Source organism: Nothobranchius furzeri, chromosome 6 (assembly GCF_043380555.1).
Source record: "Nothobranchius furzeri strain GRZ-AD chromosome 6, NfurGRZ-RIMD1, whole genome shotgun sequence".
NCBI classification, from domain to species: domain Eukaryota; kingdom Metazoa; phylum Chordata; class Actinopteri; order Cyprinodontiformes; family Nothobranchiidae; genus Nothobranchius; species Nothobranchius furzeri.
The window spans coordinates 60,946,330-60,966,799 of record NC_091746.1 but is presented as its reverse complement, the minus strand read 5'-3'; the positions used below and the strand labels follow the sequence as shown (position 1 = coordinate 60,966,799).

The window sequence follows — 20,470 nt, the reverse complement described above, 5'->3', positions numbered from 1 at the left end:
CCCAAACTCACAGACTGTAAATAGTAACTACTTCCAGCTTTTAATTAATCTTCTTTGAAAGGAGAAAAACTGACCCCCCCCCCCCCCCCCCCCCCCAAGCCGCCTGAGGATGAAGTCTGTTTCAGTGTAACCTTCCTTCCAACATGATTGAGACATTAGCCTGTTTTGTAATTATTTCACAGTAATATAATTACATATTGCACCGTTAAACCCCATAAATTTTAAACTCAGGTCACATGTTACAATAATAGCGTACTGTCTATGTGTACGTACATGTACTTTTATTATTTTTCTTTGAATTATTCTCTAAGTGTATGTGCTGAAGTAACAAGTGCATTTCCCCACTGTGGGATCAATAAAGTCTATTCTGTTTCTTTTGGATGTCATGGTTTACATTTCAGATGCAATGTCCCCAGTCTCCACCAGGTGGCAGTAATCTCTCTATCACCAGGTATGTCTGAGAACAGTTGAAGCAGGAGAGACCTGTCCTCTCCATCATCCACAACATTCACACTTCAGGCGCTGCCAGCTTCATTTCCTGCATCCAGCAACACATTCCTGCCTTCATCTTTTATTTAACCATTTTTAACAGCTCACGAGATAATTGGGACTAAGTTTTCATAATTTCCTCAACAAAACTCCCACCCGATCAATGCACCTGTATAGGTGACATACAACAAAAGGAGGGCTAACTTTAATTTTTATTTAATTTTTTTTAACAAGAGCGCGTCTTTCTCTGCGGGAGTCCACTCCTGTCTGGTTGATCGACCTCAGATGCAAATAAGGCAGGAAGACGACTTTGTGCAGGACTCCACGCCGACCACCGCAGCTCTCCAGCCCGCCGGAAGCGCCGGATCTCCGGCCACAATGTGCAGCGAATGCTACGTGAATCAGTCATTTGTGAACGATGACGGGACCGTGAGCGAGCACAAACCACGGTGAGAAACACCGACACGAAACTTTATTTATTAATGAATTTATGTTTCAAAAAGTTCTTATAAAAGGAGATATGTTCTTTTATTAGGAAATGATCAAATATGTCGAATAAGGTTGTTTTTATTGTGCCATTTGGTCAATTTCTCATCCCGATCTCTTCTCATGGCCTCACTGTTCAGTTTTAAATGATTACATCAAAACATCCACATGAGCTCAAGATCTGCAGCCTCCGTCATCACTTAGATTCCTAAATGTGTGCTTGACTTTTGGCTTGTTCAGTTGACAGAATTTCATAAATCCAGATGGATCCTAATGCTGGATTATAGCAAACAGACAGAAAGGAGGTTCCGTCTTTAACTTCCCTGTCTGTTAATGATGCCCGGGTATCGTCTCTAGGAGACCAAAACCAGCACCTTCTTGATGTCTTCACACCAAACCATCAGAACTTCACTCTGTATGGTCATCTAGAAGAAGATCCATAAAAAAAATCTTTTTACATCCAAAAATCTAATAAGCGTTGAAAGTAGCGCATTGATTTATCAGAAAACTGCATGGGGATACATCAATTCTTTACTTTAACCATTGTTTGCAGGATCAACTATAACATCTCACAGCTTTAAATGTAATCCAGGTTCAACATCTGCATTAATTCAGAAACAACAGAATAGCAGCATCCATGACTAAATAAATTAAAATCGAGATAAACTGGAAGCACTGAAGTTTTCCAATTCAATTTTGGATTGAATAATGACTCTGAAGATTATATATCGGTAGGCTGATATATCGAACCGATGTTTACCGGTATTTTTATGCATCGGCATCGGCTAGTAAAGCCGATTTGAAGTCAGGCACATCCTCGGGCAGCTTGGTGCTGTTGCAGAATTTAATTTAAATATATTTATGTTCACTAATAACATCTGTGTGATAAAAATATAAATAATTAACTTTATTTAGGTGTCTGGCTTTAACACTGAGCGGTGCACAAAGTTAAGATGTAATAGTTGGTGCAATTCTGAGTGAAACTAGTTAGCTTCAGACATTTTGTGCATCAACTGATGTTGTTTGTGACATTTTTGCATGAAAATGATGTGGAAAACATCTAGATATTGACCATGAAAATCGGCAGTACATATTGGCCGTCAGCTGACCATTGGCATTGGTATCGGCAATAGTAAAACCAATGTCGGTCGACCGCTACTCTGAAGTATTGAATTAATTGGTTCTCCTAACAACAGCTAATGTATTAGTCTAGAAAACGTCATTTTCTCATTAAAATAGCAAGTTTAATCAAGTAATTTGCTCCTTAAATAGTTTTTTCCCACTGAAATACATTCAGATTTCAGCTCTTTTACTTAAATAGTCGCATGCGGAGGTTTTAGAGGCTGTATTAGTCCCAGGAAAAGGAAGTGATCTGTATGCTTGGTGATCAAAATGAAGGTTTGCTTGTGTGTATTCCTGTAAAAGTCCACCTTTTCCCATGTTTCTTCTTTTTCTTTCCTTCCTGTTTCCTGTGCATCCCTTCATGTTTTACAGCACTTTGTTTTCATCCTTCTTTTCCTTTCTGCTGCTTTGCTGTCTTGTCCCTCCTCCAGCCCTTCTCCAGCACCACTTCAGTCTAATAGCAGCTGCAGCAGTGGAGTTATCTTAGACATCTCCTCTCTGAAGATGGAGCAGATGGAGAGCGAGGTGCCTCCGCTGCCGCCCCGCTTCCGCTTCAGAGACCTGCTGCTCGGGGACCAGAGCTTCCAGAATGAAGACAGGTATGAGTTGTGATGAAGAGAAGCTGTAGGGTGAGAGGTGTGGCCAAGGTCCAAGAGGTTCCTTTAGAAGTTAAAACATTTGTAAAGTTGTGAAGGAGATACCAGCTCTGTGTAAGAGGAGAGAAGCTGCAGAACTTTTTCAGTAACCGCTGTCTATGTTCAAAATGTTTCAGCAACAAATTTAATCAACAGCTGCTTTGATAAACCTTCTAAAAAATTATTTTACACAAAGGTTTGTTGTTGCCAAAAAGTTGATTTTGTAAATAATTTCTTTTGAGGTAAAATAAATACTCTTATTTCACCCACCGCTGATTGCAACATGGTTAGCATTTTTGAGACATCATTCAAAGAAACAGATAACAAAAAAGAAGAAAAAAGGCTAAAACTGAGCAGGTGCATTGATATTACGCTGCAGATCGTCTGCTTGTTTCAAACAGGATCTTTACCTTTAAACCCAAGTCCAGCTGCTATAATTATCCATCATAGTCACCCTGTTGTTCATTTTCAGTGTCATTTGCATGCATTAGCTGCATATGTTTGTCACTTGCTCTAGTCATCACATATGGCTTTTTTTTACTTTTACTGATTGCTAAACCTCTTTTTTATGCAGCTAACAAAAGCCTTTAATTGACATACACCCCCGATCCACTCAGGGGCCACTGTTTTCAGTCATTATACAGCAACAGGAACAGGAACATGATTGTGCTTGGAGGTTTTCACCTTTTCTACCTCCTGCAGTCTGAGAAAACAAAAGTGCATTTAAAGTTTTTTTTCGTCTCTTGTTTGGATAGTTTTCCATTTAAGTTTATTTAAATAAACATAGAAGCTCCAAGATTTTCTTTGTTGTTTGTGGTACTGTCCATGGTGCTGAAATGGGGAAAAAATGCATTATCTGGCTTATGCTGCATTTTTATACTTACTTTATTTATTTTATTCTGGGAGAGCAAACATTGCCACAGTTATAAGTTGTTCCTGGAGAAGTTACTTTGCATGTTCTTGCAACTTGCAAGCAAAACGTTAAAATTATATAACATATAAGTAAGGTTGTTCAATTTTTAAAGTCTGACAAAGGTAAAAGAAAAGTTCCAGTTTCTTTTAAACATAATTATTAAAACGAAAGTGTGTAGTTTCCTGCCACTAAGGGCAGTACATACATTTCAGGGTAGTTTTACACCACATCACCGTGACTGTTGCTAGTTAAAAAGAAACATTGCAGTGAATGTTACCTGTGGAGCAGAAAGCATGAACCGTAGCGTAACTCCTCAGACTTCCATGGTCCTTAAGTTAATTCCTTCGAAAGAATGAAATGCCAATGCTAGTTTTCTGGCGTTGTAGTTTCTGGATCATCTTGGGGTCCCGAGCCTGCTGATGACATCATCACACTACAGCAATATCACTCGGCCAAAACATATTACATCAATTCTGTTCTTCCACTTATGTTGTGCAAAGAGTTTAGCAGTTTTGTTTATAAATTCTGGCTTCTTACTGCCTAAATGTTTTTGAACATGGTCATGGAACTTCCATAAGTTGTACAACTAGCCAATCATCTAGTGTGACATCATTGAAAGGCACAGGACCCCGAGCTGGCCAGAAGGAATCATGGAGTGTTTCTCAATGTCAAGGAACCTTGCCTTGATGCCTTGATGTCTTGGCCCTGCCCCAGTTGCCTAGGAGATACGTCATTAGAAGCCGCCAAGACGTGTTCCAATCGCTTCCAATGTTCATGTTCTACCGAGGCGTGTGTCCTCCGTTTGTTAGCTGCTTAGCTAGCTGAGCAAGGACACATGGGAGGTGTCTTGTAACCTAGCCTTGGTCAAAAATTACCCAGAATACACTGCGGTACTTTAAAAAGGATGGCGGATCAGAAGCCGACAGCTACTTCAGGGACAAATTTCAAGTCAACTAATTTAAAATGTTTTTTTTTAGATCCAAAGAAGTTATCTATTGTTGGTTAGTTGCTTAGTAGTTGCAGCTTCGTTGGCTAGCGGGTACTAACTCACTTATATTTTTTATTTAATAAACATATACACAATTTAAAAAGTAAAAGACTTGTTATATATTTATACTGAAACTAATACGTATAAAATATAACATTGTCTCCCGTGTCACATTTAAAACAAAATTCATGATTTTTGGTAACAGGAAGACAGATGATTCTGCTACTTTGTCCATGGATGGTACTTCAGTTGAAAGAGTAAATGAAGTAAGATTTTAGGGGTCATCTTGGATCATAATTGGAAACCCCATATAAAATATATAAAACAAAAACTGAGTAAAAGTATTGGACTTTTAATTAAAGTAAAATTATTTTGGAGTCATCAACACTTCATTTATTATATTATCCATTTATTGTTCCATACTTGACTTATTGTATAGAGGTTTGGGGCAACACATATAAAACAAACACTAATCCTTTGTTTTTATGACAGAAGAAAGCTATGAGAATTAGATATAACGTAGATGCTAGAGAACATACCAATAGACTTTTTATTGAATCAAAAATTATGAAATTCAAGGATCTGGTTAATTTGAAAACTTTACTAATTATGTTCAGGGCAAAAAAGAGGTTACTGCCAGTGAAGTTACAGAAGTTTTTTGTTTTGATTTCAAATGATGGAAAAAATAGAAAGAAGCATGAGTTTAAAAGATGTTTTGCACAAACAACATTAAAGCAAATGTGTATTTCAGTAAATGGAATAAAATTATGGAATAATCTGGATCATGACCTGAAAAAATGTTTAACTACCGATCAATTTAAGAGACTATATAAAGAAAAAAATCATAGAATCTTATGATTGATAAGTAAATATTGAATGAGTATATTGATATGTTTTATTGTGATTTTGTTTACAAAGATAAGGAAGTTCTATACTTGGTTTGTGTGTAAGGCCATTCTGTACATTATATAGTATGAAGTAGAAAGGGGTAGGTCATACAAGACTTCTTCTTCCTCCCCCTTTTTTCACTTAGGAGACTGTTGATGATTGTATTTTGCATGAATGATGAATGAAACTGCTGAGTGAGAAAATAAATTAACAATTAACATGACGTTACGTGACCACCGTGGAAGCTGTGGTCATGTGATGCAAGTCTGTTACATTTAGCCGTTTTCTTTGACCAAGGAAGGACAATGTCCTCATAAGTAAGGCGCCTGGCCTTGCAAGACATTGCCTCGCAAGGCCAGGCGCCTTGACATTGAGAAACACCCATGGCGTCTAATATGGCATCTCCCAAACACGCTAGACCCGCACTCTATGTACTTTAGACTTGATTTTTATGCCTATATTTTACAAAGCCGCCAATATTTTTAAATAACTGGACATCATTTTATTCATTTTCAGCAATGTTTTGATGAATATTTCTAGATTGATGGTAAAAACTACACTTTGTCTCTTTAAATTATTTTTTTAAGCTCCAGAATGTAATAACAATTAAATGCATTTCTTAAGTCTGTCTAACAATATTCGTTTGTTGCGTTTGAGACTAAACAGCAAAATCATGAAACTATATTTAATTTGACTTTTTCACAAAAATCTCTCTAGAAAACTTTTCTTTCCTTTCAAAAACATTGTTTTAAAATCATAAATTATTGAATCAAGAGAAAAAAAGATCTGACACATTATTTTATTTCACTTTTCTTGCTTTTCAGGTCTTCTATATATTTTCTGTTACCTTCAAATAGCTGTGCTGTTCAAAATTACCTTTCAGTCCAAGATGACCTTTTATTCAGCACAACAATCCTTATTTAAATATTTAGCAATGTTTTCTGTTCTGCCATTTAGTCCAGAAGCTTCAGGTTGGATCCACAGTGGTCTTCACCCAAACCTTACAGAAGCTCTCAGTGAATTCAAATGTTCCCTTCTTTCAAGGCTGCAGAAACACACTCAAATAGACACAAAGGAGCAGCTAAATATCAACCATAGTTAGCATTGTGCATTACCGCCTTCTATCTGCAGTTTGAGTTTTCACATTTTCCCTCATTTTAAGAGCTTTCATTTCCTGACTTTGAAGTGGGGAAGCCTTTATGAGCTAAATATAGAGATGACAAATGTCACATAATTCACAGGCAGAAGTCTCATTGTGATGTAAAGGGTTCACGTGGAACTCAAAAAGCCACGCTGAGTGGATGGACCCGCGTGGGCAGAAGCTGGTTCAAGTGGAGTGGCCTCTTCCAGTAGTTTCAAAAGCACTGACTCATGAAAGAGGTCATCTATAAATTAGTGCTTCAGACTTCACGTTCGGAGAAGGAAAAACATCCAGAGGTTCAGACGGCAGCTTTTAGGCTTTTCCTTTTGGTTTTTATTAAATCGTTCACATCACCAGAGCAGGAAAATGAACAGCGTAATTTATTAACACAATGAACAGGATTTCAGGGTCGTCAAAAACAGAAATCAGCGTTTCTGTCAAACCTCCAGAACATCTCAGCTGATGTCTACCTCTTTCCATGGTGCTGCATGGAGAGGTCCCCAGCACAGCAACATCAGTGTGGATTATTCCTTTCGTTGCTGTGGCAACAGGCCCGCACACAGGAAAGAGAGGGAGAAGAAAAAGATTGTATACACCTCTAAAAATATTCACATTCTTCACGACTAAATGAATCGTCAAGCCAGCGCAGGTTTATTTTCCATGTTCTGATCTGTTACTCAAAGAACGACAGGAAGATGTTTGTCTGAGCTGCATGTTGAAGAAGCTCGTTGATCAACCAGATTTAAAGACTTTGGACTTGCTGCCCTTTGCAGCTACAAGTGTCGTGCACGATGAATCCAGAATGCATCATCCACACCTGGGTCAGTCCAGCTGTGGGTACGTGGAGGTCAGACGCTTTCGGCAGTGGCGCGGGACAGAGGTAGGGCCACATGGGGAGGGTCTCCTCTGCTGTGAGCTTGTTGTCTGCAGAAAGGTGGTGTTTTTACTTGTGTCTTTCCATGTGTGTGTGAGTGTTTCTGCTAGCAACAGAGAACCGTACTGGAAGGATTTTAATAAATTCTCAGAAAATCTTCATTTTGTAGTAATCCAAAGTAGATCTACTCTGGAAAAAACACAATATAACTTATGTTTGCTTTATTTATTTCTCTTAAATAACATCTCATGCATAAAATACTTGTTTTATTTAAATGTTACGCCCATTTAACTTACAAAAATGTCATTATTTCAGGACGAAGTGGTAAATTACTTAAATGCAAGGAGGAAAATAACTGAATTGAAACTAAAAATGTAAACAGAGAAAATATCTTAAATTACCTTAAAATCCAGGAGCAGTTTTGTACAACAAGACCAAGAAATGAGAAATATTCATTTAAAATAGGTTTAACAGTGAAGATGTGGATTATTGAGACAGCTGGACTAATTAACTAAATACATTTCAAGTGTGACAGATGAGGGAAACACAGGATAAACACATACACGCACACAGGCAGTGTTACCACAGTTACCTTAAAAATGTAATTTAATTACTGACACACTGATACACTATAATGACTACTATTTAAAGTAACATATGTATTTAACTTTAGAAATAACTAGGCTAGATTAGAAGTGACTTCATTAGCTACATTTAGCATCAAAGTCCAGCATTTCCTTTTTGGGAATAAAATAAAAAATTAATAGTAACAAAAAAATGGGAATAAAATACATGCAAAAATACACAATATACATGTGTGATCACACACACAACAAAAAAAGGAAGGAAGGATGAAAACTAGGATTTTTCTAAACTGTATTTATCTGAATCTAAACTTCAGCATAAGTATTAAAGTATGGAATACTTAAAACCTAAACCTAAAACCTTAAAACCTTTTTCTGAATATAATCAGTCAGTTTTTCATGCAGACTGAACATGAAAATTGTCTGCTACAGCTATCTCCTGCATTAGCTTCTGATAGAAAATTGACGCTGAAAGTCTAGAAAATCCTGACAGATCTACGTCACACTGTCACTTAGCATTCGTGGACTCACCCATCATGACAGAAAAGGCTGTTGTTGGTTTATCATCCAGAAAAAGCACAGCACAGAACGTCTCAGCTAGTAGAAGCTAACTTTTAGCATTAGCAACTCCACCACATGGCAGAACTCCTCCAGGATTTTGATGTTTGTGGAGAAAAACATCAACGTTGAAAAACAAATGGACTCATTGGTAGAGTTGCATTGCTGTTAGCTAATCAGAGGTGAGATGTCCAAATATCAGGAAATAAAGACTACAAATCATGTTCTGTCATGCTTTCCTCCACCTGACTCCTCTGTGCTGATTCTGGTGCTTCTGGACTTTTTTTTTACCCCGGAATTCAACTTACAAGGTATTAATTCCTGCTAGTAACCGCTACAAATGTACAGGTCCTTCTCAAAAAATTTGCATATTGTGATAAAGTTCATTATTTTCTGTAATGTAATGATAAACATTAGACTTTCATATATATTAGATTCATTACACACAACTGAAGCAGTTCAAGCCTTTTATTGTTTCTAATAGTGATGATTTTGGCATACAGCTCATGAATACCCAAAATTCCTATCTCAAAAAATTAGCATATTTCATCTGACCAATAAAAGAAAAGTGTTTTTAATACAAAAAAAGTCAACCTTCAAATAATTATGTTCAGTTATGCACTCAATACTTGGTCGGGGATTCTTTTGCAGAAATGACTGCTTCAATGTGGCGTGGCATGGAGGCAATCAGTGTGTGGCACTGCTGAGGCGTTATGGAGGCCCAGGATGCTTCGATAGCGGCCTTAAGCTCATCCAGAGTGTTGGGTCTTGCGTCTCTCAACTTTCTCTTCACAATATCCCACAGATTCTCTATGGGGTTCAGGTCAGGAGAGTTGGCAGGCCAATTGAGCACAGTAATACCATGGTCAGTAAACCATTTACCAGTGGTTTTGGCACTGTGAGCAGGTGCCAGGTCGTGCTGAAAAATGAAATCTTCATCTCCATAAAGCTTTTCAGCAGACTGAAGCATGAAGTGCTCCAAAATCTCCTGATAGCTAGCTGCATTGACCCTGCCCTTGATAAAACACAGTGGACCAACACCAGCAGCTGACATGGCACCCCAGACCATCACTGACTGTGGGTACTTGACACAGGACTTCAGGCATTTTGGCATTTCCCTCTGCCCAGTCTTCCTCCAGACTCTGGCACCTTGATTTCCGAATGACATGCAAAATTTGCTTTCATCCAAAAAAAGTACTTTGGACCACTGAGCAACAGTCCAGTGCTGCTTCTCTGTAGCCCAGGTCAGGCACTTCTGCCTCTGTTTCTGGTTCAAAAGTGGCTTGACCTGGGGAATGCGGCACCTGTAGCCCATTTCCTGCACACGCCTGTACACGGTGGCTCTGAATGTTTCTACTCCAGACTCAGTCCACTGCTTCCACAGGTCCCCCAAGGTCTGGTATTGGTCCTTCTCCACAATCTTCCTCAGGGTCCGGTCACCTCTTCTCGTTGTGCAGCATTTTCTGCCACACTTTTTCCTTCCCACAGACTTCCCACTGAGGTGCCTTGATACAGCACTCTGGGAACAGCCTATTTGTTCAGAAAATTGTTTCTGTGACCCTCTTGCTTGAGGGTGTCAGTGATGGCCTTCTGGACAGCAGTAAGGTCGGCAGTCTTACCCGTGATTGTGGTTTTGAGTAATGAACCAGGCTGGGAGTTTTTAAAAGCCTCAGGAATCTTTTGGGTAAACTAATTAGAAACAGCTACATTTGTACAGGTCCTTCTCAAAAATTTTGCATATTGTGATGAAGTTCATTATTTTCTGTAATGTACTGATTAACATTAGACTTAATGTTTATCAACTAATTAACTCTAAATAGAGTTAATCAGTTGATTCAGATGAATAGGTTAATAGCTCGTTTAGAGAATCTTTTCATGATATGCTAATTATTTGAGAAAGGAATTTTGGGTTTTCATGAGCTGTATGCCAAAATCACCAATATTAGAAACAATAAAAGGCTTGAACTACTTCAGTTGTGTGTAATGAATCTAATATATATGAAAGTCCAATGTTTTTCAGTACATTACAGAAAATAATTAACTTTATCACAACATGCTAATTTTTTTAGAAGGACCTGTATTTATTAAACGGGTGTTCAACACACACTTCTGACATTGAAGCTCATGTGTGATATTCGTTCCCCCACGAGTAGCTAGTGTCTTTAATTTTAACGTAGCTGAATGGCTCTGATTAGGCTGCTGGGTCCTTTCAGCTCTCATATTGTTCATTTCCATTCCTTATTACAGACAAACTGTTGGAGTAATTATGGGTTTGTTGGGGACTAAAGGAAAGGCCAAAGGACATACTCTCCCTCTGACCAGCTTGATTAGCCTCACTCAAAAACAGCTGGTGCACATAACTGAGTAACTGCTTTACTTTTATCGGTTCAATTCAATTCAAAAATACTTTATTAATCCCAGAGGGAAATTGATTGCTGTAGTAGCTCAGAATAATAATAATAATCAAGTCATCAAAGAGTTGTTGTATATTACAATGGCTGTTGGCAGAAAGGATTTCCAGTCTGATATTTGTATGTATTTTTATTCTGGCATTTATTCTGGTATTTATTTTAGGTTCTGTTTCGGAGTTTGTCTGTACTGGACCTTTGAGTCCGTTACTAAAGTACATCTATCTATATCATTGATGTAATACCTAGTGTATAATCCATGGCACTAAAGAGTCTAGATTTTTCCACACACTGTTAGCCTAGAAATCTAGACAGACAGTTGCTGAAGCAAAATGATTTTGCTCTGCAGGTCGGTCTAGCCATAGGAGCCTCAGCAGGCCTAGAAGAAGAAGAAGAAGAAGAAAATATCATTTCTATAGCGCCTCTCAAGATAAAAAATCACGAGGCGCTTCACAAAAACAAAAAATAAAAAATTTTAAAAATATAAAAAAAACATTTAGAAAATGTTAAAAAATATATTTAAAATGAGCAAAAATAAGCAGTTGTGATTTTAAAGAAAACATTTTAAGAAAGAGAGAGGGAATAGGAAAGAGGGAAATCAGTGGATCCTGAGGAAGGTGGAAAAGGTGGGGAGAGCAGAATAAAGAGAGAGTGATGAAGAAGGTCATACAAAAGCCAGCTTGAACAAGTGAGTCTTCAGCTGCTTTTTGAAGGAGTTCACTGAGTCCACTGATCAGGCTACCATTGGCCTGAACAGTATTGTGTTTTGCCAATCACAGCGCTCTATCGGTTTGGTGGGTAGGATGATGCAATAGAGCAGAACAACTAGGATGGCGGTTTGAAACGGCTTTGGCATCAACTTTGGACGATTTAGACTTGGGCTTTTCTCTGAGTCAAGAGCAGGTAGAGGTACTTAAATCCTTTACTTAGAAAAAGGACACACGACCCTGTGGTGCTCGTCAGCATGGACTGAAGAGCGTTTGTGTGTGTGTGTGTGTGTGTGTGTGTGCGCGCGCGCGCGCACGTGCGTACGTGTGTGTGTGTGAATATTTGGTGTTGCTAAGCTGTTGCTCGCTCGAATCTTGCCGCCCATGGATGGATGAGTTTAATCCAGTCATTTACACGTTCACTGCCAAGTCGCCATTTGTATTTTTTACTGTGTGGGCGTCGGAATGAGCCCCCGCACCATGAGAACAAACATCTCAGCTCTAAAGCCGATCTTCATCTGCATACGTCACACGCATCGGCATAGAAATATTGGACGATGGGTTTCCATAGACTCCAATAACACGTTTTTGAAGAAAAATGGGAGGTGGCCACCACCGCCATTTTGACCGTGTCACAGGTTCCGTCAAGCCCAGACAATTCCATAAAAGGGAAGAGAGGTGGAGCTGAGGGTGGGGCTGTAAGGCTGGGATCAACTGACGACACCTGGTCGAACTAGCTACAAGCTAACCTGAAGTTAACCCAAACCTAACGCAGAGGTGGGAGCTAAGCTAACGGAGGTAGCAACCTAGCTACAACCGGAGTTAACTGTGCACAACACCAGAGCTTCTGAGTCAGAGATACGCCGGGCTGACCGCTGGGTAAAACCGGGTGGAACACAGAGGTCTCCCGAGAGCTCCACAACCCAGCAGCCGCACAGCAGACAAGCGCCGCTGCAATCTGAGATGTGCAGAGCTGCCGCTGGGGAGAACCGGGTGGAAAGGTTTCCATCCCAGAGCTCCACAAGCCGGCAGCCCGCGCAGCAAACAGAAGCCGCGATCAGACAGAGATAGACCGGGCTGCGGGGAGGGAAGAAACGGGTGGAAAACATCGGCCTCCCGAGAGCTCTACAAGCCGATAGTAGGAACCCAGCTCCACCAACATGCTATATTTCAACCCATTTTCTAAAGTGCAGCATTATGTTAAATGCACTGGGTTTTACCCTATTACATTTAAATTTCATGGTTAAACAGTACATGTTAAAATCTAAGCTCAGCTCGGCAGTGACCTAAAATACATAAATATAATTTTACTTACCGAAAAAAATGAAGTGGAGACTCCTTGGACGCTCTATTAGTGCAATTAATGCCACAGCAAGTCATTTTATCCAACAATTGCACAAATAATATCCAAAAAAGAAGTCACAAACGCTACAACTAATGGTCTAAGTTGAGAGACTGAAAATGACGGAACAGTTTTCAGGCGAGGCCGAGGCTCTACTGAGGCCTTTCCCTGGAGCTAACTCTGCGGTCACGTGGGTCTGATGGTCATTAATTATACAGAATTTTAGGCTTTTAATACACTTAAACAGAAGAGTGAGAAATAAAATTCACCCCCCTCAGAGTTGTCATGAGTGTAAACTAGATAATTTAAACAAAAAACATGTTTTGGTACCAGGCTGTAAACTTGTTTATTTCTGCTGTGAAATTGGTATTTTTAACATGGGAGTCAATGAGGATTTGCTCGCTTCTGACACCAGCCCCCAGCGGATGAGGGTGGAACTGCAATTTATTTCATTTCCGCGTTTGCTTCAATTTATCACCCACATTGTGGGGGCCTGGTCACACGTCACGTGATCAGGAAGCAGAAAATCCATGTGTTAGGAGATAGTTTTGGGCCGCTGCTGCAAAAAAAGCGAGGCGCGAACCGGAAAAGCTTCTGCCGATCACAATTCAACAACGGATTATGAAAGAACGGATAAAGCTCAAAACGCACGGATTCTTCTTGATGTAAGAGGTGAGTCTCTGCTTTGTATTGGCTGTTTTGATGTTGACATCATCCTAGCGTGCAACGTTCTGTGACTCGTAAAAATGGTGCCCGGGTTAAACCCCAACACACAGGCAGAGAGTCTTGGGGCTAACAAAAAGCCAAGCCCAGCCCTCCGCCTCTCATCCGGAGCAACTCCAGTAAAGGAGAGTGTCCATCCCCTCTCAAACACTTGGGTTCCAGAGCCAATGCTATGTGTCGAGGTGAGTCTGACTATATCTAGCCGGTACCGCTCAACCTCTGCCACAAGCTCCTGCTTCTTCCCCGCCAGCGAGGTGACGTTCCATGTCCCAAAAACCAGTTTCCTTGTCCGGGGATTGGACCGCCAAGGCTCCCGCCTCGGTCTGCCACCCGATCCACATTGCATCAGACCCTTCCTGATCCTCCTGCAGGTGGTGGGTCCACAGTTGGATGAGCCCATGTATCTGGTTCGGGCTGGGCCCGGCCGGGCCCCATGGGCGAAAGCCCGACCACCAGGCGCTCGCTCATGGGCCCCAACCCCAGGCCTGGCTCCAGGGTGGGACCCCGGTAACCCTCCGGGCCGGGTACTCTGACTCTTTGCTTGTACATCCATGAAAGATCCACCTTTAAGTTGATTTTTTAAAATTATACATGTATCTGTTTTACATTTGTAAGAAAAGCATGGTTATTCCATCTTGTAATTATTGAGTCAGTCATTGACTAACCCTTGTAACTTTTTTGCCTTTGCAGTGTCTCGTGCTGCAATAAGCACCTCCTGAACTGACCTGATCTGTGTCCAAAATTTGCTCAGCCACAGTTAATCTTTTAAATGATCTAATCTGCAGCTCATCTTCTGGCCTGGACCTTCAACGTGACACTAAAATATGACTGATTTCAGATCACTTAGACCTGTATTAGGACAGCATCTTATTAAGGGTCATTGCATACACCATTGTGTGTACGTGCTCATGTGTGGGAGGAGAAGATGGGACAGACAGGCAGCAGTCTGTAGGACAACCATCTCTCTGTTGAAGTGTTTCACAGCTCATCTCTGCCCTGTTACAGGCCAGGTGTCACAGCTGCTTTCAGATTTCATTGCAGAGATGCTCTCTCCATCCTCTCCATTTCATCTCTGGGTTTTTCTGCACCCTTAAGTTCATTTTTAAAGTTTAAAGGCCAAGAATGCATCCATGCAAGCCAGACTTACCCGCGTAACCTCCCGAGGCTTTCACCCTTTCTGAAAGATGTTAACCTCTTAGTTGTTGTTTTAACTTTATTTTCTCTTCTTTCCTCATCTGGACCTTTGTCTGTAAGAAATTATTTGAAGATTATTCATTCACAGATTAATCACTCCTTATATAGTTGTGCTTGTTCATGTTTTTCCTCTTTTCTCCCCTTTGGGATTTATGTTGTCTTACAAATTAAAGGTGCAGTTAGAACAAATTCTTATGTGAAATAATCACAAAACAGTTTAATATGTCAGTTATGTTGGAAGGCAGGGTGCACTGAAACAGATTTAATTCTCAGCCAGCTGAGGGAGGGGCTGTCCATCTTTCTCCTTACACAAAAAAACTAAAGAGGGATGCAGTTACTGTTACCCTCTGTGAGTTTGTGAGCTAACGCAGCAGCGCAGGCATTTGTAATTCAACACTGACTGGCACAAAGCTCCAGAGTTGTTTAAAGAATCAAAGCCAGTAAACAGGAGCGACCCAGAAGTTATTTGTTGTTCCCCTAAGAAGCCACAGCATCTTTTGTTTTATTCTAATATTGGGTGAAGAAGGCTATAGGCAAGCATTAAGCTTACAATGCTAACAGTGAATTAGAAGCAAAAGTCGGCTCTAAAAATATCTCAAGCTACTTTTTCATTTACCACTCAATATAACTGTGAAATGTATGTGTGAAGTGACACACGTGGCATTTTATTTCCTTTAATGAGTCGTTCAGAACTATAATCGCAAGCTAACAGCAAGATAGCAAACAGCAACACTTCCTCTAATGCCGGAGGCACATTACCATAAGTGTAGAAAATGCTCCCTACTGTAAAACAACCAAGTGTGCTAGCACCAACTATGACAATGTATTCATCCACGTTCAACTTGCTGTGTCTGACTCGTCTTTGCCTGTCATCTAGAATCTTCTGATGCTGATCCGTAAATGACAACAGCCATGAAACTCAAGGAACGGCAGTGAGAGGGTGATCATTTTGCACTAAAATATGGGATGCAGTAACCACATTTGACCACAGGATGTACTTTTTACAAGTTGCACCTTTAACTATATATTTTTTATGTAAAAGAAATTTCTTACAAGAAACTTTTTATTTTTTACCTTACATCAGTGTGTAGAAAATCATAAAGGAATTTCAAGATTTGTTTACTAAGACAAGGAATGTTAGTTTTAATGACATTACTGATTATTCTAAACTGGGCTACACTGCCTTTTATTTGATTAAAGATAAGCAGAAGATTCAGTTACAATAAGTAATAAAATGTCATTTAGCATCTTTTCTTTCTCTCGGTTTCTGTCTTGAGTTGTAACAGATGCTCTTTGGTGCTTTTATCTCAAGTGTAGCATCATGAATGTCCTGTTTGTGACCTAAAGGTCATGATCTGCTGTGTCTGCTCGAGCAGAGACATAAAGTATCTGACAGGCAAATCTACATGAGATGGTGGCCAAGGTCTTTCATGCACTCTGCTCATCTGAACTGCTTCACCTCTGTCAGCGAAGACAAGAACTATTTTGAAAAATACATAATCAACAACTTTGTTAATTACCAATAATGTGAGCCCAATGTTCAATCAATCTGTGAAATGACAATGTTATTACTTGATATTATAATCCTGTGATCAGTAGTATTTTACAAGTCATTGTAATCTTGGACATTTGCACTAGACACGTAATGTTAAAGTCACACGACACATTTCCTTTTGTCTGACCCAATCAGAACCTTCGTTTCTGAAGCGAGGCATGGTTTTCTGTGGTGTTTGTATAAACCCTCTTTTGCATGTCAAATTCTGATTCGCCAGTAAACCAAAATATGACAATTATAAAAACTATTCCACGCCACCTTTTCGTTAGTTCAAGCATTCTGGAGAAGTCTCGGACGGGCCATCCGGACTTCCTCTTCAACCAAAAGAACCTCGACAAGCTGGATAAAATCTGTTGCAAGTTACATCTGACCGCAACGGTTCCTTCAGAATAAAAGCTGAACCTCACGACCCCTTCAGGGTCTCGGAGATGCCAGTGATAACCTGTCGTGACCTGGAAGCATTTCAAGACTAGTTTGGTCGGCACCGCTGCTTTTCTACTGGCTTCGGTACCAAAGAGGGTCCACGAGGACCTCGGCATTCTGGATCTGATCAGAGGCTTCCCCTGGGTACGTAGACCGACAGATGGCATTTCATGTGTGTTATAAATCTCCTACTAAAGTTTAGAGCGAAACATTCGCTCCCACTCAGAACTAACTGCTTCTCCGGATCCGCTGGTTCTGATAATAGCATTCCACACACACACCATCATCATTCATCACGTCTCACTCCACCTTAGTCCATCAGTACACAGAGTGTTAAAGTTAGTCTTGTTTAAATTATGTGTCACGTTTAGGAGCAGGAGGTTAGGACCCAAGATGCAGAACCCAGGATGACACAAGGCAGGAGTGGATATGTAAAGTAAAAATCCTTTATTTTGAGGAAGAACAAAAATAAATCCAAATGGCAGTGAGCCAAAAAACAACACCAGAGGAACGAGCAGACTGAACAGAACAAATAACGCTGACAAACAACAATGGACCGACAAGAACAATGAGACAAGGAGGGCTTATATAGACAGGGAGGAGCAATTAGGGAAACAGGAAGCAGGTGTGCGGAGTGAGCTGCTGGAGGAAAGGCAGGTGACAGCAATTATCTGGATGGGGAAGAGGACCGGTGGAGGGCAGATAAACCTAACACTATATAAAACACAAAACTAAACCTAAAGACTAAGGGAAGAACTCACACAAACACATACACATACTGACACACACAAACTCATACACACATACAATGAACTGGGGAACAAGAGGCTGGGGCTACAACTTAAGACACACAACAGAGATGCAGACAAAGGACACATGAGGGCGCCAAGAGAACACAAAAGGCAATCCAGAGAGGGATGGAGAAACATTAGGAGACACATGGGGAAAGATGCAGACAAAGGACACATGAGGGTGCTATGAGACACAAAAGGGGAATCTAAAGAGGGATGGAGGACATAAGGAGACACATGGGGAAGACACAGATGCAGACCATGACATTATGTAGAATTAAATTTCTTAACTATTTTAAACCTGACTCTCTTTCCTTGGAGTTAATACAAAGTGTCGCTTAATCCCTACAATAAAGTTCCGATCTTCTGGTTAAAATAGTCAAAGATCCATCAGATTGATATTTCATATTTCTATGGAAACTCACATTTTATGGTTCATAAATAAGATGTAAATGACTCATTCTTTACACAAGTTCCCTAGTCCAAAGTTTTGCTCTCAGCTACATCATTTTAACAGGGAAGTAAACATTGGATATGACATCTAATTAATTTAACACCTTTGTGTCCTACATCTGCTTGTTTTATGTGACAGCTGCTTTCCTTCTTTCTCTTTAGGGTGCAGGTTGAGTTTTATGTGAATGAAAACACCTTCAAGGAGCGTCTGAAGCTCTTCTTCATCAAAAACCAAAGATCAAGTGAGTGGATGGTGCTGCAGGTCTCTTAAAATCACATTAATTAAAGGCTCAGTTCAAAACGGGAAAAATTAAAGCCAACTTAAAATGTTCATTTCAATGAGAACCAGATCTTTAATAAAAAGATCTTAATGAAGTCATGGTCTTGTGCATTTGTCCTGTCTATCCCTCTTTCATCCTCAGGTCTCAGGATTCGTGTGTTTAACTTCTGCCTGAAGCTGCTCACCTGCTTGTTGTACATCATCAGAGTGATGACAGACAGGCCCGGCCAGGGCAGCGGTGGCAGCCACGCTGCTGCTCAACAGAGCACTACGAACGGGAACAACAAATGGTTTGTTGACACAAACAGAAAAGTGGAAAAGCGCTGAGTTGAGTGCATTGTTACACAGACATCTCTCACTAGACACCACGTACAGAGGCAACAAAAGAACAATAGCAATGAATGGCTGTTGAACTGGAGGACAGGATGGCACCAAACTGGTATTTTATTGTGGGACAGGTCTCTGTTGGTGAAGGGACTCTTTAAAGTCACAAACTGTTCAATGCAAGTTCATTAATGATAAACTTTGTTTCTAACAAAACGTCATGGAATGGTAAATGGAGGCTGTCTGGAACAATGATCTGTATTTCTTAAAGCGTCTTGGGGTTCTGCAACCCCCCAAGGCGCTTCGTAACACAATCAGTCATCCACACATTCACACACTGGTGATGATGAGGTACAATGTAGCCACAGCTGCTTTGAGGTGCGCTGATGGAAGTGAGGCTGCCAAACACAGGCGGCACCAGTCCCTCCAACCACCACCAGCAGGCAAGGCGGGTTAAGTGTCTTGCCCTAAGACACAACAGCAGCATTCTCTGGTCAGAGCTGGGATTGAACTTGCAACCTTCCAATTGCTGGACAACCCGCTTTACCTCCTGAGTTTCTGCTGACTCATCTTGAGAGATCAGATCATTTCCAGGGAGGACGGTGTTGCAGGTTCTGCATCCCGAGCTGAAAACAAAGAAAAGGAAAAACGAACTGAATCTGTCATTAAATTGAAATAATGACAATTTGAATACAGCAAGATAAAAACACATGAATATTCAACTGTTAAAAAGCAAGATAGGGATTTTTTGAGACAGGGATGCTCGATATCAACTTTTGTACTAATATCCGATTAATTAATACAATTTAACTCTTAATTTCCAATACTAAGATAAATCAATACAAATGACATGACACACTGAATCTGTCATATTTTTTATTTTGAGTGAGAGGAGAAATATCTGATGAGTTTGATGTGTGATATGCGCCATTAAAAGAGTAAAAACTGATCCCAATCATTTCCAATATTACACTTTAACACCAATATCAGGTGTCCCTATTTGAACCCTTATGGATGTGGAGGGCAGTGAGAATTTATGTGAAGAAGATGTTCAAATCACCATAAATCACATTTATGAAAGCCTGCAGAGTTTCAATGACTTAGTCGCCTTAACAGATGAACTTTACTTCCTGGGAAACTAAAGATCATTGCTTTTATTCTTTATTAATTTTCCATGTTTCTTTCTTTCTTTGGTTTTGTTTCTTTACTATTATGTTGCAGCATTGATTGCCTGCTGAATGGATCAGTGCAGGATCGAGAAATTCACTGGTGAGCAGAAAGAAATGTGACAATTTAGCATCAGTCATTTATTATCATATATATTTGTGCAGGGAAACGCTCAGCAGTTTGATGGTGTGTTTTTTTGTTAGGGAGTTGATCTTTTGGGTGGATAGGAAGGCTCCTGTCTGGGCCATTCAAGTGAGTCACCTCAAGAAATAATGAATAAGAAATTGTCCCAAGATGCAGCAGTTGTAATTCATTTGCTTGTTATGTCTATTGTGCACAGGTGATTGTTGCCATCATTAGTTTCCTGGAGACGATGTTACTGATGTACCTGAGCTACAAGGTGAGGCGAAAACACACAAAAATTT

At 40.1% G+C, this 20,470-nt stretch overlaps 1 protein-coding gene across 2 annotated transcripts in view; it reads left to right on the top strand.

Annotated features, from left to right (window-relative positions):
• Positions 1-383: 383 nt before the first annotated feature.
• The window catches only part of kcnt1a (potassium sodium-activated channel subfamily T member 1a), a 44,949-nt gene continuing 24,862 nt past the window's right edge, over positions 384-20,470 (top strand). For both annotated transcript variants that reach the window (XM_015943005.3, XM_054744483.2), the window contains exons 1-7: positions 384-938; positions 2,529-2,696; positions 18,437-18,516; positions 18,697-18,844; positions 20,100-20,147; positions 20,249-20,297; positions 20,386-20,445. In XM_015943005.3, the coding sequence (XP_015798491.1) occupies positions 775-938; positions 2,529-2,696; positions 18,437-18,516; positions 18,697-18,844; positions 20,100-20,147; positions 20,249-20,297; positions 20,386-20,445 (717 nt within the window). In that variant the 5' untranslated portion in view covers positions 384-774. The remainder of the gene's footprint in view (positions 939-2,528; positions 2,697-18,436; positions 18,517-18,696; positions 18,845-20,099; positions 20,148-20,248; positions 20,298-20,385; positions 20,446-20,470) is intronic.